The sequence below is a fragment of the Plectropomus leopardus genome, chromosome 9 (assembly GCF_026936395.1).
Source record: "Plectropomus leopardus strain MGB_pleo_1.0 chromosome 9, ASM2693639v1, whole genome shotgun sequence".
NCBI lineage: Eukaryota > Metazoa > Chordata > Actinopteri > Perciformes > Serranidae > Plectropomus > Plectropomus leopardus.
Genome location: NC_142184.1, coordinates 35,110,078 through 35,128,257, shown reverse-complemented (window position 1 = coordinate 35,128,257; position 18,180 = coordinate 35,110,078). Strand labels below are relative to the sequence as shown.

The 18,180-nt window shown below is 39.0% G+C and overlaps 3 protein-coding genes across 6 annotated transcripts; all 3 read right to left on the bottom strand.

Annotated features, from left to right (window-relative positions):
* Positions 1 to 343: 343 nt before the first annotated feature.
* On the bottom strand, positions 344 to 6,063 carry plpbp (pyridoxal phosphate binding protein). The gene is made up of 8 exons (XM_088082636.1): positions 5,891 to 6,063; positions 5,133 to 5,240; positions 4,963 to 4,998; positions 4,227 to 4,302; positions 4,010 to 4,150; positions 3,761 to 3,903; positions 2,694 to 2,792; positions 344 to 2,091 (listed from the first exon to the last, which is right to left on the bottom strand). The coding sequence occupies exons 1-8, from the start codon at positions 5,978 to 5,980 to the stop codon at positions 1,912 to 1,914; spliced, it is 873 nt and encodes a 290-aa protein (XP_087938762.1). The 5' UTR covers positions 5,981 to 6,063; the 3' UTR covers positions 344 to 1,911.
* Positions 6,064 to 7,232: 1,169 nt separating this feature from the next.
* On the bottom strand, positions 7,233 to 10,538 carry snrpg (small nuclear ribonucleoprotein polypeptide G). Its single transcript, XM_042482464.2, has 4 exons — positions 10,403 to 10,538; positions 10,174 to 10,196; positions 8,439 to 8,563; positions 7,233 to 7,481 (listed from the first exon to the last, which is right to left on the bottom strand). The coding sequence occupies exons 1-4, from the start codon at positions 10,432 to 10,434 to the stop codon at positions 7,431 to 7,433; spliced, it is 231 nt and encodes a 76-aa protein (XP_042338398.1). The 5' UTR covers positions 10,435 to 10,538; the 3' UTR covers positions 7,233 to 7,430.
* Positions 10,539 to 11,145: 607 nt separating this feature from the next.
* Positions 11,146 to 17,544, bottom strand: LOC121947474 (uncharacterized). 4 transcript variants are annotated; one of them, XM_088082627.1, is made up of 2 exons: positions 17,241 to 17,544; positions 11,146 to 16,236 (listed from the first exon to the last, which is right to left on the bottom strand). In XM_088082627.1, the coding sequence occupies exon 2, from the start codon at positions 16,209 to 16,211 to the stop codon at positions 14,574 to 14,576; it is 1,638 nt and encodes a 545-aa protein (XP_087938753.1). In that variant the 5' UTR covers positions 16,212 to 16,236; positions 17,241 to 17,544; the 3' UTR covers positions 11,146 to 14,573. The 4 variants fall into 4 exon arrangements, with proteins under 4 accessions (XP_087938753.1, XP_087938751.1, XP_087938752.1 ...); XM_088082625.1 differs by having other exon boundaries at positions 17,346 to 17,543; XM_088082626.1 differs by having other exon boundaries at positions 11,146 to 16,233; positions 17,346 to 17,543.
* Between the last annotated feature and the right edge of the window lie 636 nt (positions 17,545 to 18,180).

The window sequence follows — 18,180 nt, the reverse complement described above, 5'->3', positions numbered from 1 at the left end:
CATCAAGAACCACACTAACCTTTTTTTTTTTTTTTTTTCACGGACATGAAGCTCTTTTCATGGAGACAGGAAAACACACCGACCTTGTGACATCTTTGAAGAAACTGCTACGACACCATGATAACTGCACTGTAAAAATCCATTTGAAACCAAAACTCACCACTTTGCATAGATTCACTCCCTTTCACCTCCAACAATGCACCACAGCACAAACACGAGACTGTTAACACAGAAACAAAACACAGATTTCTTCAGGTTTACTCTCGGATTTGTTAATATCAAGAATAGAGATCTGACACATTTGACACACCATAAGAAACAATTTCAAACACACAATACTATGTGTCATTATAAAGGGATAAATGATTTATTAAATCAAGTCTTTCTTTCATCTGTACAACAAAAACGGTACATTGCACTGCGTGGTATTCCTGATCTGTGGGACACTGTACACAATCAAGCACATTTCAGCACTGTCACATGTAGGGTTGGAAAGGTAGAAAATATCACGATGGCACAACAAATCCAAACTAATCCTCACAATCCCCTGTGAAATCATTTTCTATTTCACCATTTTTGCAATGGTTGTACAACCCCAATTCCAAAAAAGTTGGAACGCTGTGTAAAACATAAATAAAAACAGAATGCAATGATTTGTGAATCCATTTTGACCCATATTTAAATGAATACAGTACTATGAGAAGATATTTAATGTTCAAACTGATAAACTTCATTTTTTCGCAATTATACACTTATTCTGAATCTGATGCCTGCAACACATTTCAAAAAAGGGAAAGTATCAAAAAACACCTGTTTGGAACCTTATACAGGTAAACAGGTCAGCTGGTCACAGATTAGTATTTAGGGATCATAATTAGGTATGAAAGAGGCAACCTCAAAAGGCTCAGTTGTTCCAATTACAATGCAAAGCTCACCACTTCCTGAAAAACTGCATGGACAAAGAGCCCAACAGCTAAAGAACAATGTTTCTTCACACAAAATTACAAGTATTAAGTAAAAAGCCACTATATGTGATGGTATGTGGGTGTGTTAGGGCCCATGGCATCATGGGTAACTTACATATCTGTGAAGGCACCATGAATGCTGAAAGGTACATATAGGTTTAGGTGCAACACATGCTGCCGTCCAGATACTTTTTTTTTCAGGGATGTCCTGATATGTTCCAGCAAGAAGGTTTTCAACAGTGTGGCTTCATACTGAAAGAGTGCAGATATTGACCAGGCTGCCTGCAGTCCAGACCTGTCTCCCATTTAAACTGTGCGGTCCAATATGAAGCGCAAAATACGACAACGGAGAACCCAGGATGTTGGGCAACTGAGGTCATATATCAAGCAAGAATAGGAAAATATAGAAAAATGGGAAATGTGCAATGAATGAATGTATATATATATATATACACACACACACACACACACACACACACACACATATATATATATATATACACAGTATATTAGTCTTTCAACTGTATTTAACTGAATATAGATTAAAAAATATTTGCAAACTGCATTCTGCTTTTTTTTCCCATTTTACAGTGTCCCAACTTTTTGGAATTGGGGTTGTTGATTTTCTTGTATCCAGTTATCTTGTAGGAGAGAGTTCTGTGGAAAGGAAGTCAGAGCACTATAGGTTAGTAACACACTACTTTTAAAAAAGGTTGAACTAGTTCTGTACCGAATGCCACTTTTTAATGCTTAAAAGAGCAAGAAGGGCACACAAAAAAGTAAGGATTAGGCAATTACACTTTAAAATTAGGCAAGGACTTTGCAATCCTAGCTCCACATGGCTCTGTGGAAACGATCTGCCTCACTGCTCTACTCAGTTTGCATGTGGAGACAGTTTTTCTTTTTTTTTTTTCTTAAAGGTATTTAAGAGGAGGAGACGCTCATCTTAGTGTTCAGACACAGTGAGGTGCTGCATCTTCTTGGCAGCCTCCTCTGACACCGTCTTGGCTGTTTTCTCCGGGCTGGGAGCTGGGCTGGGGTTTGGAGTGTTTGCTGCACTGTTGGGGTACTCCCTGTTGCCGAATATGATGCTGCCCACTCGCACATTTGTGGCGCCCACCTCGATCTTCAGTACATTGGAGCACACACATATAAACACAAGAAAAAACTTCAGTGAACACATTCGACAGCAAGAGTCTTAAAGCTGTCGTTGGTAACTTCCATACAATTGTTTTTTTTGTCATATTTGCTGAAACTATCACAATGTCCTTAAAGTAGTACATGGAAAATCCACGTCCATCTCCTTGTAGTGCTTCTAACGGCATTTGCAACAGTCCAACATGGCTAAACAAAAATCACCATCAAAGCTGAGCAATCATGTCACACTGCTCATGTCAAACTAGGCAGCACTGATCAAATATAAATCTAGACTGCCTTAAATGCTTTTAGAAATGTATTTTAGTGTACTGTTAGCTGGGTTAGAAAATGAGAAAGTTCATGACCCACTGGCTAAATCCACCCACTGGCCCGAGCAAACTTTCTTTTTTACAGTTTTCTGACTTGAACTGAATTTAAACTAACTGAATATGTTTTAAAATACTGGACACTCAACTAATACAAAATATTACCCAACAAAGAATTCAAACTGGGAATTCATTTCAGCTATTTTTTGCTTCCATATTTGTACTTAGAAAGAGTTGATAAATTCTGCTGAAGACTGATACTCACCGCGTGTTCAAAGTCTGTAGACATGCCCATGCTGAGTTCCACCTCCTCCATAGGCAGCTTCAGACTGTCACACAACTCCTGCCTCCGACTCAGCAGCATCTACAGGGACATACATTTCTTTACAATACTTTTATTGTCATTATATCTTGTCATACATAACTATTATTACATAACCTGTGTAGTGACGACAGCATTGTTTTTACATAAACAGTGAGAATAGGGACATCACCCAGTGACAGCCTTCATCTTAATAACAGTCACGTTAACAAAAATTGACAAAGGTAGTTGCACTGTTAGCAGTAGGTTGAAATTATTATTTTTGACTTGACACAGATCATCTTTCATCTTTAAAAGTCTACCTACTGTATTTTATGAATCCATAAGCTCCTCCTTTTTTTTCCAGAGTATTGCAAACCAACAAAACATCAGTCAGTTTTTGCCACTGATTACAAAAAGTTATAGTAATACACTCTTGATACAATTGAAACTGTTTTGAACCAACAGCACATCAAAACTCCTCTTTTTGTTATTGTCTCCTTTTTAAACCAGAAAATATATTTAGAAAAATTATAAAGTAATATAAAATAAAATATACATGCATACACACACACACACACACACACACATATATATAGAAACACACACACACACACACACACACACACATACATACACTTCTCTGTGTACATAAATACACATGCGTGCATAAGTTCTTCTATCAAGCATAGAAAGCTAAGACAAACAAATAAAACTAATAGTTTTAAGTGTCCCCTCATTGTATAAGTCAAGTGTTTGATATATTTGTTGAGCTGTTTGTCTCCATTTATATATTAAGGGACATGTTTTTTTAAGCCAATTTCTTGTTGTCTGTTTCAATGCTGTTAAACGCAGAATCCTTAAGAAATATATCCTTTTCACTACATATTTTATCCACCGTTTTACGTAATAACATAAAGTCTACATTCATAAGACATGTATGTGAATGATTTTTTTTATTGTGTTGAGTCTAAAGTCATCAGATTTGTGACTTAAAATCACCGTAGTCCACCTCTCTTGTTGTTTTGTACCTGAAAATCTGGGTTGGGGCCCAGGGTGAGGTCGTAGCCGTAGCGTCCGATGGTCATGAGTCCTGAGAAGTCCAGGGCGGAGCACTGGGACACAATGTGTTTGACTGTGTTCACCGTCTCCTCCGGTGGCAGGCCGTGTTTACCTACAACAAACATATAACATGCTGTGTTGATACGACTGACTTTTCCTCATATCAACTGTGATCGTGTCGCAACACCAGAAGAAAAAGCGATGAAATCAACTCTTACTCTGCTCTCCGCTGGTGTTGATCTGCACCATGACCTTTAACCTCTGGGTGCTGGCTCCTCTGATGCGCTGCCATGAACTGTTGACCTTGTCAGCCAGTTTTGCCGAGTCCACCGTTTCCACAAGGAACAGGTTCGGCACGCCTGGGAACAGAAAGCCATGACTCAGCGCGGGGCATTTTAACACACAGCTCGAGGAAGAGGGGTGGCGATCACTCACCCAAAAGTTTGTTGACATTGTTCTTCTGTAGATGGCCAATGAAGTGCCACTTGATTTCTGGACATGAGTCTAGAATCTTAATGGAGGAAAGAGAAATGTGTCACAGACTGAGGTGAGAGAAAAAAAAGAGTCATTTCTAGCTATAAAATATTCTAAACAGCGTTCATACATATTTTTACCAGTAAATTTCCATTTTCCAAGGCATTTTTTTTTCTTTACTTTAAATATGTTTGGCAATTAAAAAATAGGGTGTTTTTTCAATTTTGTTTTTTATTTAATTTTTTGGAATTTTCTTTTTAAATACAAAACATTTTGGTGATTTTTCAAGAAAAAAATGGCAATTTAAAAAAATTAAGTGCCAGGTGTTTTTTTGGCAATAGCTTTTATTTAATACATTTTAGCGATTTTTATTTTTAAAAATGGCTTTTTTTGTTTACAATGTTTTGATGATTTTGAAAGAAAAAAATGTGATTTTTCCTACTTGTTTTTCTTTTTTTATAGAAGACATACTTTCGGGTTTGGAAAGCATTTTTTTTAATCACCCCAAAAAAAGACATCATACATCACAGTCAGTAACTGTAAAAACAGAAATTACTGTTGGATTTTCAAATTTTTTACAGTCCTTGAACACGTCATGTGTTACATACAGGTTTGTGAACAAAATTCAGTGATTTCCCAAAACGTTCAGGGCATATTTAATTTTCCCCAAGACCGTAGGAACCCTGTGTAAACCTACCACAGGATCTGAAGCTTTTTCCACAAGTTCATTAACCTGGTGTGGAGATAGAGAATGAGGTCAGTCTCTGCATTATTTCCATCCTTTATTCCTTTGAGATTTTTGAGTTCATGCAGTGACACTCTGAGAGTTTGGAGTGATGCACACCACCAACAGCATTTTATACTCACATAATTTTCTCCAAAGTCGCGCTGCCCTTGTCTGTAAGCCTCCACAACCATCTCTGGGGGTTTGGTCTTGCTGACAGCCACGAGGCGGGGTGGCACTGCCGGTAGTGTCTGAGGAGGGACAGCACATGCTGATGTTTGATGTGGATCAGCAGAGAGGGGCAGTGTGTGATGCAGCATGTTACAACAGTGACTCAGCTCTGTCTACATCCTGCAAAACTATCATCAAAATAACAGTTTCTTGTTGCTGCTGTTATATGATGTCATGCACTCAGCTCCACTCATAATTTTGATTGTCAGCAGACATCTGGATGATGCTTTTTATTCCTGCATGCTTTGACCTACATATCAACCTTGATGCTACTTTAAAAAGGGGAGCTCCAGATGAACATGTCATCATCACTAGTGGACCTCTTTCACACAGCTGTGATGTGAAGAGATCAGCAGCGTGCTGGTGCCTACCAACATGCCAGTTATCAAATCGTGTTTTCAAGCATCATTTCTGTGCAGCAGCGCGCGTGCAGATAGAGAATATATATATAAGCTTGATCTTGCTCCCACGCGCGTGTGTTGCTGCCACCAATAAGCATGCATGGTGTTATGAAAGTGCTGCCACAAGCCCGACGGACTCCCACCCAAAGGTTGAGGTGTATGGCAGCCTTACATAACGAGTCGTGCTGCCGCAGCACGACTTTTTCGGAGCCCGAGTGTGGAGCGCGGGCAGCGGGGCCGCGGAGCGAAGCCTCCCGGGCGGCAGTTACCTTGGGCCGCCGTGCCGCCGCCTGGTTCACCCGCTCCACTACCGACTGTAGCGCCTTCCCAACCTCCTCCGACATTGCTACTTTCCACATACCGTCAAACGGCTACGACATGCAACGTAAAGACGCGTGCTCCGCGATGACGACAATCGGCTTTCAAAATAAAAGTCCACCTGAGGAGGAAGTGTGTCCTTCAGACAGCTCCCTCTGTTGTTCCTGCGCTGCATTACAGCCTAACCGCTGAGGCTGACCTGACTCCTTTAACCCTTTGGAACCTGAGCAAATTGGTTTGATTTCTCTCAAAAACAAAGGAAATGGGGCAATGAGCAACGTAACAAGACATGGCTTAAAAATAAGCAAAAAATTATTAAAAAGTCACAAGAACATTACCTGAAAATATGCAGAAAAAAGTTGTATATATATATATATATATATATATATATGTATACACACACACACACACACACACACACACACATATATATACATATACATATGTATATATGTGTGTGTGTGTGTGTGTGTGTATATACATATATATACATATGTATATATATATGTGTGTGTACTTTTTAAATTCTAAAATAATTTTAAATATATAACTATAATAATTATAAATATCATTTATCATTTTCTGGACATTTCTCTTCTGTAATTTAATGTTTTGACTGTTTTCTAATAATCCTCCCCCCTTTGTCAGGAAGAAATTTTGGGGCATTTTCTTGTCACCTTTAACTAATTTCTCACAATTTGTGGGACATTTCTCATCAAGTTGGTCATTGCTTTGGGTCTAGAGGATTTAAGTTGGAATTTTGAATATTGTGAGACACACAAATTTTAAGTGTTTTGATAGTTTTTTTGTAGGTTGAATCAATAAGTAGTTTCATATAATTTTCAATATCCTTCAGAAAAGCAAAATTATCAGGTTATTAATCATGCCATTAACTGTCAATTTGGTTAAACAGTCAAACTGGGAATTTAGACAGCACTGATCACATTGCTTATTAATTCTAATTCATTGCTTATTTCTCACCTTCTTACCTGACTAGCTTTCAATGTTTGACCAAATCCTCATGTTTAGTGCTGTGTTCATTTTGTCACTAATCTGCCTGTGGGCCACAGTAAGTGATAGAGAATGAAGTTGATGTCATGTTAATTTTTTTTTTTAATCTTGTTTTTGGACTGATTGCGCACACTTTGGTAACAGTATGAACCTAAAAAGATGGTGCCCAGTCCTTAATTGCGTGGCCAGTCTTTACATTCTCCATGGAGAATTTGTAGCCTAAAGTAAATAACCTGTCATTTAATATACTACATTAAGTAAACTCAGCACACAGGTGCAAAATACAAAGAAAAACAGATTTATTCACAAGATCAAAATATATCCAAACAAAACATCTTTTTCAATGGAAACCAGGCAGACATGTTACAAAAACACACAACTGATTTGCCTCTTTCAAACACAGAAGTAACTAAAAGAGAAAACAGAATGTAATAAAAAAAGGTGTGGATCGTTCTCCTCTTCATCTGCAGCCGCCTCCTCTCATACTCTCTCCAAGGCCTCCAACATGATGATGCTGTTTCCCCTGATGACCTGGGAGAAATGAGAACACGTAAGACTTAACACACTGCATTAAAGGACTTCCAACAGATTTCACTGTAAAATTAAAATGAACACTCAATTTTTCAGAATAAAGCTCCCCATTGTCACCAGATGGTGTGAACCCTGGCTCACAGGGGAAACACGCTCTGATTTTAAATCAATCCAGACATCTTCACAAACCATGTAAGGGCTCACACTTACCCATACTAAATGAGAACTGTGAGCTGAAGTGTATATTTACGCATCAAGCCTTTTTTCTCCTGTTTTGTGTGTGTAACTACACACTGATCGCGCGCTGATCTGAGTGCTGACACCCTCTGGTTGGTCGGTCAATATGCGATTGTCTGACCAAATTCCCCACATTTTAGCCAAAGTTGAACACTTTTCAACTCAAACTTTTCTATCAGAAAATGGATCGATAACGAAAGGTGACATTCATTTACCGGCCCTGTGATAGTCTGGCGACCTGTCTAGGGTGTACCCTGCCTTCCGCCCGATGACAGCTGGGATTGCCCCCCCCGCGCGCGACCCTTACGAGGACAAGCGGTTACAGAAAATGACTGACTGACTGACTGACATTCATTTACCATTATTTATTTAATTTTACAAAAGCAACTGAGCCCTTGTTTAAACAGCAGGATGGCTTCTCTGCACCGAAGGTTAAGTCTCTCAGATGCAGCCTTCCAGAGATATTTAACATTAGTAATTCTATAGCGTCGTCCAGTGGGACCACCCCCTCAAAGTCGAAGATTTTTATCATCTGTCAGAGACCCCTTAGGGACCATTTACATGGCAAAGATTCTTGCATTAAAGACCATTTTCACTATGGGTGTGTGTGTGTGTGTGTGTGCAGTGTAATTCTGAGGACGTTTCTGTCCCCAGATTTAGCTTATGACAATAATAGCGATAATTAAAAAAAAAAGACAATAAACCAGTCCAGACACTGACCACCATGCCGATGCTGTTCTGCTGTCCTCCTGGGCCCATCTCCAGAGAGTCATCCACGACCAGGTTCATGAAGGGGTCGAAGCCGCGCAGGATGCCCTGCACGTGTCTGCCTCCATTCAGCTTCACTGTAGAACAGAAGGAATCAGTGAGGAATCTTGCATGTTAGGTTTAATTTCCATTACTTCTTAGGTTAAAAGTCCAACTTGCTTTCATCTTTCAAGGATCCACTTTTAACCGTGTTAACCAGACTAGTCTTCCAGTTTAAATAATATCTTTGCTTCAGAAACACGCCTGTTAATATCACCTTGATATGGGACTAAAAGTGCACTCGAAACCGAAACAGGAGCCTGTTTATAGTTGAATCTGCACACATTTTGATGCCAAGCTTCCAGTTTCTTTTACCACACTGACACTGTACCATAGGACAGCATTTACTTCTCCAGAAAACAAAACAAAGCCTTCATATATAATGACAAACACTCATTCTACAACCTAATGACATAAAAGATCTTTCAGAAACATAAAGGGGTCCTCTAAAATATCTAACTGGACCCAATCAAGCTTTTGTGATTTCAGCCTAATAAAAAGATAGTGGATTAATGAATATAATTTCTCATAAATTTACACAGAGGTGTGGCAAAAGCAATACCTAACTGCCCCCCCTCATGAAACATGTTTCATAAGTGCTACTACGAACCGCTTTCAAAATTAAACATGTTATTACTATGGTCCAAAAATATAAAATAGTCGACTCAAACCCAAATTTGTGATGTCACAGAGTATATAGTGTGGAGCTGCTCCATGAATATGAAAGGTGAAAGATGTTCAGATAACACTGAGAGCAGCCAGAGAAATGTTCTAAGTGTGTGGGAACATTTTCTGTTTCAGAGCTGAGAACACAACGACAGAATAAAGCTCACAGGCTGCCTACAGCTTAAGGCAAGGTAGATTTAAGAGTTTTTAAAGCCACCCACAGTTAAGTTTAAGACAAATTTTCTAAAAACAAAAACTGAAAGACCATTTTATTTTGCCAAAATAATTATTGTAACATCAACAAGCCTTTTTTGTCTATTAAAAACTGAAGTGATCTATGTCAAATGTTGAAAAAAATAGCCCTTTTTTAGAATGGAACACATGGAAGACAATGAACATATTATAATAAGGTATCTATTATATATGATAGGTATCTAACAGAATATCTGTCAATTCTTCATTTTTCTGGACGATCTCCTGTTTCTCGTTCTACAATAGATTTTTTTAAAACACAAAACAAAATGTTACCAATTATTTTGAGTTCACAATGCAACATCAGGAAAGAAAAGCTCAGAAAATTCTACATCCTCTGTCTGAGCATTTTTAAGACTTTTAAAGAACGCAATTAAGTCGCTATATACCAATTAACCTTAATAATTTGTAGATGAATGAATTCATCAATGCCTTTTAAAACGTTTTAAGGACCTGCAGGAATCCTGCTGATTTGGGTATGAAATAGAAAACTAACACTCACAAATTCAGAGTCCCATTTTTTGTCTATGGAGCAACTCCAAACTTTATACTTAACATCACAAGTTAAGACTTATTTCTCTGCTCGTTTCCAGGTATGTAAATTGGACTTCCCTAAACCACTGAAATAAAATACTGGGATTCCAGGTTTGGGAGAATTTCCTCTCTAAATGGTTACAGTAAGTCGGGCTGTCGGAGTGGGTTTGAATGATCAACTTCTAACAATACTCACGTGAAAGCTTCTTGTCCATGAACCTGGAGAAAGAATAATGAGATAAACGCACATTAGAGGCTAACATATGATAGCTACACTGCTAACAGTCAGACAGGCTAGCTGATGTTAGCTCTCCATAGCAAACAATGTAGCAGGGTAACTGTGCGGTACGCTCTCAATCTTTAAATATATATAGAATGATGAAACTACAGAGTACAAGTTCATTTAAACGAGCCAGACAACTCACTTCTTCAGCTCCGGTGGATGCGCTTTGCTCATTTTGTCTGTATTTTCGAAAAGCCGACACGGTTTATCGTCCAAGCGTCGTTTCACAAGCCCGCGGAAGGAAAGCGTGCGCTCGAGACCGGAAGTGCTCTGCTAAACTTCCACCATGGATTTACAGCCATTGAGGCCGCACAGCGCCCTCGTGAGGCCAGGAGGGGTATGTTTTATTTAGTAATTTCTTGTCATGGACAGAAATATATATAATATATAGATTAGAAGCAATATTGATTGTGACAGCGCACCTAGTGGAAATAAAATGTATTTTCTCCATATGCCAAATATGGTTAAAAAAACCCTCATCAGGTGGAAAATGGTAAAAATGACTTATTCCAAGTCAAAAGCCCAGAATGACACCCAGAAATACTATAATGCACGTTTTTATACTTTGATGGCCGTGGGGTCAAAAATTGCTGTTTAAATGGGTTTCAATGACGCATTTTTTGCACTTAACTGTCATGTGATGTCATGTAACTGTGAATGTAACGATTTTGTTTACATAGTGTATTCTAGACTTTTTGTAGAAGCTGAGCTGGAAATTTTCAAGATAAAACAAAAATACAATGTATAAATACAAATGTTTGCCATATGCATGGACACAGCCAATATTATCAAAAATAAAAGAATGAAAGACACGTAAAATGTGCCAAACAGTCTCGAAGGATTAACGAAGATGACACAGTTTCAAGTATGAAAAATGCGAGTTGGTTGACAAAAAAAAAGAGAATTATTTTAATTATGATATCTATTAAGAACCATAAACCAATTTACAAAAGACCTCGAAAAAGTGGGAGTTTCAAAACTTATTAAATCATTTCAACATTTTCACAGTAGAACTTTGAAAACAGTAGCTGAAAATCCTTAAGACAAAAAGAAAAAAAAAAAAAAAAACAACTCCCAGCAACCTCCTGTTGATCCTTGTTCATTCACCAAAACGCACTTATCAAGCATCACAGACAGCGGGGCCGCCATCAGGGTATCTGTTTGCATAGCTTCGTAACATCACCTCAGTACATGCCAGCTTTAAGACAGGTAATGAATTTCATATTTTGTGATTTCATTCATACCTTAGGGCAGCAATTAGTAACCAGCGCACTAATGAAGCAGCGCTACAAACTCAATGCAAATACCCAGATTTAAACAAAACCCTGACAATCCAGAAAGAGACACACCAGATTCCCCACCAATCTGTGAATTATTATTGCCAATATTGTAAGAACACAAATAAAATACAGCAGGAGACATATCTGTTCGCACTGAGCTGAAGCACTCCAGATGTCTGGTGTAAAAATAGACTGGCTAACACGATCTCTCTGGCAGAGCTTTGGCTAAGACATATCATGGTGGTGCACATGGCCTCGTTTCCCAAAAAGCACCTTCAGACTAACATGATCTCAGTCCCATATTAAGTCTATGGGCTAAGACTATCTTAGCTTCAGGGTGTTTGAGGGAAACATGGTCCTGATCTATACCAAACCGTGGCATCAGAGACAGTAAAACAGAGTGGAGTCTGTTAACCCTTTGAAACCTGGACTGACATCACTTTTCTTGTATTCAGATGCCTTTCACAAGTATTTAAACCCCCATGTAATTTCTTTCGAAAAATGGGAAAAAAGACAACAAATAAATATTGACTAATAAACAATTTAGTGCTAAATGTTTCTCAAATTGCAAGAAATAAGTCGATTTAGAAACTGAATTTTTAAAAAAGCTTGGGGTAAATGTCTAGGGAAAAAAAGAGAGAAAAAAATAGGAAACAATATTAAGGAAACTAGGGGGAAATCTATATTTATAATTACCATAACTACATATTTAAAATTATGTTGCAACATTATTACAATTTTTGCAGTTTCTCATTATAATTTCTATGTGTTATTAAAAATTCCAGGCTTGCACTTTCTTGCAAATTTTTGGGTCATTTTTTTTTTTTGTTGCTCATTGCCTTCTTCCCATGTTTTTGACAGAAATCAAGTCAATTTGCTCAGGTTTCAAAGTGTTAAAGAAGCATACTGGGTTTTTTGCATGTTTTTCCCAACTTTTCAGGCTGCTACTGACTTCAATGTATTGAAATAAAGTATGAAAAACAACTTGTAGACTGGCTGGACACGGACAATCCATTACAGTGTGCCCATTGGCTTTATGTAGAGTCGAAGCTTTGCCATGTTTTTTATGTTGTTGCTGAAACTGACTATGAATTTGTAAAATTGTCATTTTTGGTGCACACAAATGGAATACTCCCACACACCAATAGCATAGCTTGTTAATGCAACACGGACTCAAATCACACAGACTAAAATATCAGTTTTAATATGTTTAAAGTTGCAGTAACGTTAGAAGTTAAGTTACTAAATGGTCACTGTAATGGACCTAAGAAAAACCTAATTTAAATATTTTACTGAAATACAAACATGGCTGCCTAGACTAAAGAAGAGATTTGAAAATCTCAAAAGAACGATGATATTTAGAAAATGTTCGGCAGTTAAGTATATGTGATTCCGGCAAAATTAAACATGCAAAAAGCCTGATATGGTCCTTTAACAGTTCATTCTTTATTTTGGGATAGTTCAGTTGTTCTGTAGAGGGGATGTATGGGGCGTTTCTCCACCGACAGTATATGACATACAGTAGATGTCAGTCGGTACGCCCCCAGTTTGGAGAAGCAGGAGTCCAACATGAAATATAAGCAATCCACAGGGGTCAGCAGCAAAACTTACTTGAAAACTTTGTAACCTGGATGGACATCAGTTTTTATTTTGCTGCATTCATACTTTTCACAAGTATTTAAACTTTAGCACTTTAGAGATCCTGAAGGTTATTTCCTTGTTTGTTTGTTTGTTTGTTTGTTTGTGGACCCCCCCTCTTATGCTAATTTTCAGGTACTTTCCTTGTAAGTTTTTACTAATTCGTTGCAAACTTTAGGGTTGTTTCTTGTTAAGCTATTCATTGCCCCACTCATGTTTTTGAAAGAAATCAAGCCGATTTGCACAGGTTTCCTAGGGTTAATCCCCTAAATTAGTCCCACCTGTAAAATGAAAAAAATCCCTTTGAGTGTTTGCAATAGAGTATTTTCTCTGCTTTGTCTTCATGTCAGACAGTGATTTCCCAGGAGAAATTAAGCCGTTATATTTCTCTCTGCAAAGCCAGACTCCATTGAGAAAAACTGTAATTTTACATTGCTGAACACAGAAGCTGCTAGTCTACTGCTGCCTCGTTTAGCTATTTTTGTGTTGTTGTGTGACTTTGGCATTTAAAAGGGTTAGTTCACACTCACCAAAGTCCCACAATAACGTAGACAAACTAACTGATGGAAGCAGTGGCAGACCAGCAGCTCCTGTGTTCGGTGAGCTAAAGTTGATGTTTTTCACGATGGAGTCTGGTGACTTTGCAGAGAACATAGCTTGGGAAGCTGTTGACAGCTTTTCTGTTGGAACAGAAGCAGTAAAAATACTCTCAATAAAGTGTATTATCAGTAACTGATATTGATTTTTTTAGGTGACTAAAACACAACAACAAAGAAGGAAATGACCCGGAAAAGTACTAAAAGTTTGAAAACATATTGTGGAACATATTTTGAACATATAATTATAATAATCATAAATATAGTTTCTAGACATCTAGACAACTACTTTTTAAAAATGATTTTCTAATATTTCTTCATGTCTCCTTTTTTCAACATTAGTCTGTTTTCTTGTTACCTTTTGCCATTTTCTTGCAATTTAATCACTATCTTCTCCCATGTTTTTGAAGAAATTTAAACCTTTTTGCTCATGTTTCAAAAGTTTAAATACTTGCCCAAGAAAAACCAATGTCCATCCAGGTTACAAAGAGTTAAAATAAGTTTTGCTGCTGAACGCCCTCCACAGCAGTACATTGCTTAGCTTCTGTGTTTGGACTTCAGTCTGCTTCTCCAATCTAGTACGTCCCAGACCGACTGTGAATAAATACCCTAAACAACCCCACTTAAAAAAAACTCTGAACTATTCATTTATACCTGGATATTATGGTATGTGTCAAATTAAACCATCAGTATAGGTACAGAAACAAATATTCTGAATGCTCAATCAAGACTTCATTACTCCGCTCTCTGACCCTTCCAAGGCAAAAAGGCAAATCTCTGCTGACATTCAAACTGGGCGTCAGGCCTTGCTGGCCTGATGTGTGTAGCTCTCTGTGATGCTGTCCTGCTCCACACGCACTCTCAGGTGCTCCTGACAGTGTTCTAGGAAAGAGTCCAGTGCTGAGAAACCCTGCTGGCAAGGCACGCAGTGGTACAGCCGGTGCCGCTTGGAGCCAGGCCACTTACAGGTGTCCATCTCGTTGGTGCACACGCTGCACTGCCTCCTCTTCACCGAGGCCTGGTGGAGCTCCACGTGCTCCCTCAGCTGTGACTGCACAGAAAACACCTCTGCACAGGAAGGGCAGGGAAACTCTCTCTCCTCCTCTTCCTCCTCCTTTACGTCCTCCTCCTCCTCCTCCCCCTCCTCCTCCTCCTCCTCCTCCTCCTCCTCCTCTGTTTCTGAGACCTCTCTGCTCTTTCCCGGATCAGTTACCTTGTTCTCTATTCTAGCCACTTTCCTGGGCCTCCCTGGACCAGCCTTAACAGTCGGATTTCCCGCTGTATTGGTTTTTACTTGATTTGGTCCATTTTCGGCTAACTTTTTGGTGGTGCATCCTTCAGGCTGGACTTTGTTTTTAAATGTGGTGAAGCTTGAGGCTGAATGCTGTCTGTAATGAGCCCGAAGTGACAAATGATGGACGAAGACTTTGCCGCAGATCTGACACGGATAGATGCCTCCTCTCCTGCGCTTCTTGATGACCTGCCTTGGTTCTCTCATGATGATTTTCTCTCTGCTGTGCTTCTCTTTTCGGTGCATGTACAGCTTTGAGGTGCTCCTGAAAACCATGTCGCAAGAGCGACAGCTCAGAAGCTTCCTTTGGGATTTTGGCATTTTAATTAGATCTCCATTCACACTGGTAGTCTCTCTTCTCCTTACAGCACCTTCTCCTTTGGTCCTTTGTCTGTGTGGAGCCGTCTGCTGCTCCTCTGCATGGCTGCTCTCTTCATGGCGTTGCAATCCGACCTCTGTGCGAAACGTTTTTGAACAGAATTGGCACGCATTGACAGCTCTGCTGCTGGGCCCGGGGGTGTCTGAAGAATCAGAGCAGGTCGAGTCTCCCTCAGAAACAGGTGGAGAATCGTCTGGAAGGCTACTTGCATCGACTACATCTGATGGGGACGGCGGTTCGCTACAACCAGCTTGCTGATGGTGCAGCAGAGCCTGCTTCTGGCTGAAGCCTCTCCCACATGGGGCACAAGCGTAAGGGCTGCTATCTGGGAGGTGAGGCTGGCGATGAGGTGACTTGTCCCGCAGCCTGCCAGGATCTGAGCTGCGCGTCTTACATGCAGAACATGGAGAACCCAGCCGTGACTCTCCGTGACAACGCTCACACAGGGAAGAATCATGATTGCACTTATGTAGCTCCAAAGACGACCTCAGGGAGAACTCCTGCCCACAGGAGGGACAGCGGTGCGGCTTGGGTAATGTGTGTTTAAGTTCCTGGTGATGCAACAGGTCTGTGGTGTAAGGGAAGGCCTTACCACATTCTTTACAAACAAATGTGGGTAAGTGGGATGGCTGCTGCCTTTGGTTTTGGGTGTGCTTTGTGTCTGCCCGTGCAATGAAGCTGGCAAGCCTGGACAGGGTGTCTGCTGCCGTTTTGGAGCGGCTGAAAGACTCCTGGGCCCTCGTGGTGCTCCAGCGGACTCCATCCATCCTCTTTCACCAAGCTGCTCTCCTGCTGCGGAGGAGACACGACAAGTGTAAATCAGAATCAGAAATACTTTATTGATCCCTGGGGGGTTAATTGTGGTTCATTACAGTCCAGCTCTAATGCAAGAATAGAGAATTATAGCAAGCAGATATCAGTACCTGCACAAGTATGTAAAAATAGAAATATTAAATTTATATAACAAACTAATATAAAAAAATATAAAAATAAATGTATGTATGATATGCTGAGTATGAAGGTGTGTACAAAATAAAATGTAAAGAAGTACAGTAATAGAAAATTAACACTTATATGTGAATATTTAAATCATAATATGTATAATATGCTGAGTAAGTGTGTAAAAATATGAAGAAATACAGTAGTAGACAATTAGCACTAATATGTGAATATTTAAGTTAGAAAATGTATGATATTTTAAGTATGTAGGTGTGCAAAAATATAAAGACATACAGTCATAAACAATAAGCACTAATATGTGAATATTTAAGTTATAATATGTGTAATATGCTGAGTATGTAGATGTGTAAAAATATAAATATAAAGACATAAAGTCATAGACAATCAGCACTAATATGTGAATATATAAATGATAAATATATAACGTGCTGAGTGTGTAAAGTGTGTAAAATATAAAACTGTGCCTTATGCTACAATGTAATGTATAAAACTAGCATGCAAGCTAAAAATATAGAAATATAAGACATTATCTTCAAACTTATATAAATACAAGAGCCAAAATAAAGGTTAATAAATTCGTCAGTGTTCAAGCGGAAAAACACAAAGCTGCTCTGTTATCACAGTGAAGTAAACAGCTAACGGTGGTCAAGTTCTGGTGAGAAGGCAAACGTGTTAGCTTGCTCCTCTATCTTTCTAACGTTATACATCATTTGCAGCTAGGTTAATTTCTGAAGCAACACATTAACTCAGTGAGATAATAGTGTTTTTTTTACTGAGACTAAACAGGTAAAGGTCCATTTAGTGCGTAGTCAATGAGTAACAGTGGGGTCTCTAACCTCACAGCGCGACCACAAGCTAGCTCCGTGTTTGCTAACGTTAGCTCGTTGCTAGCTGCAGCAACATGCTCCAAACGCAGTCTCCGCTCAGCCCAAACAGCTCACCTTGGCACTCAGGCGGATGAGGAGCGACGGCGGGGTTTCCAGGTGCTTAAATTCAGACGGGCTATCGACCAAACATCTCGTTTTGGTGCCACAAACAACACTGACATGGCTGCAAAAGTGAAACCGAAGTTTATCAGGGCAACGTACTTCTCTGTGAGCTGTCAGCAGCACTTCCGGTGTTGTGTCGACGTGAGTTAGAATAGATCCATGGAGTTATCCCGTCGAATAGTGCCCCCCGTGTTGATGCACAGTTCCCGCCTCAGTGGTTAGGTTGGTAGGGGCACAGGTGGACGAGGACTCGGAGAGTAAAAAAAAGTTTTATAATTTTTAATTTTTTTTTTAAGTTTATACGTTTTCTGTATAAAAAAGCACATATATGGTTTACCAATGTTTGGGCGCATTGACCAAAGTCGTAGTGTTAAAATTACAATATAAAATATAGCTTATAATACAAAATGTGCAAAATTAATATTTCATAAAAAAGGGGAAGGGTGTGTGTGTGTGTGTGTGTGTGTGTGTGTATTTATATATAAATATATACGCATATATTTTTATTTAACAAAAAATTCTGCATTTACTAGATAATTGTGGCAACATTTTAACATATAATACTCCCACTGAAAAATACAGTCTTATTTGCCTTAATATACAATATAACCCAGTAAATAAGGCAAGACTACAAGCATCAACTTTGTTAATTAAGGGCATGCTGACTTAATCTTATTAATTCTACATAAGCCTTCAGTGGTTATATGAGAATGTAGCTTTTCAGATACGAAATGTACTAATACACTATTAAAGACAGTTAATTTTGTTTCCCATGAAGAGGAAATAC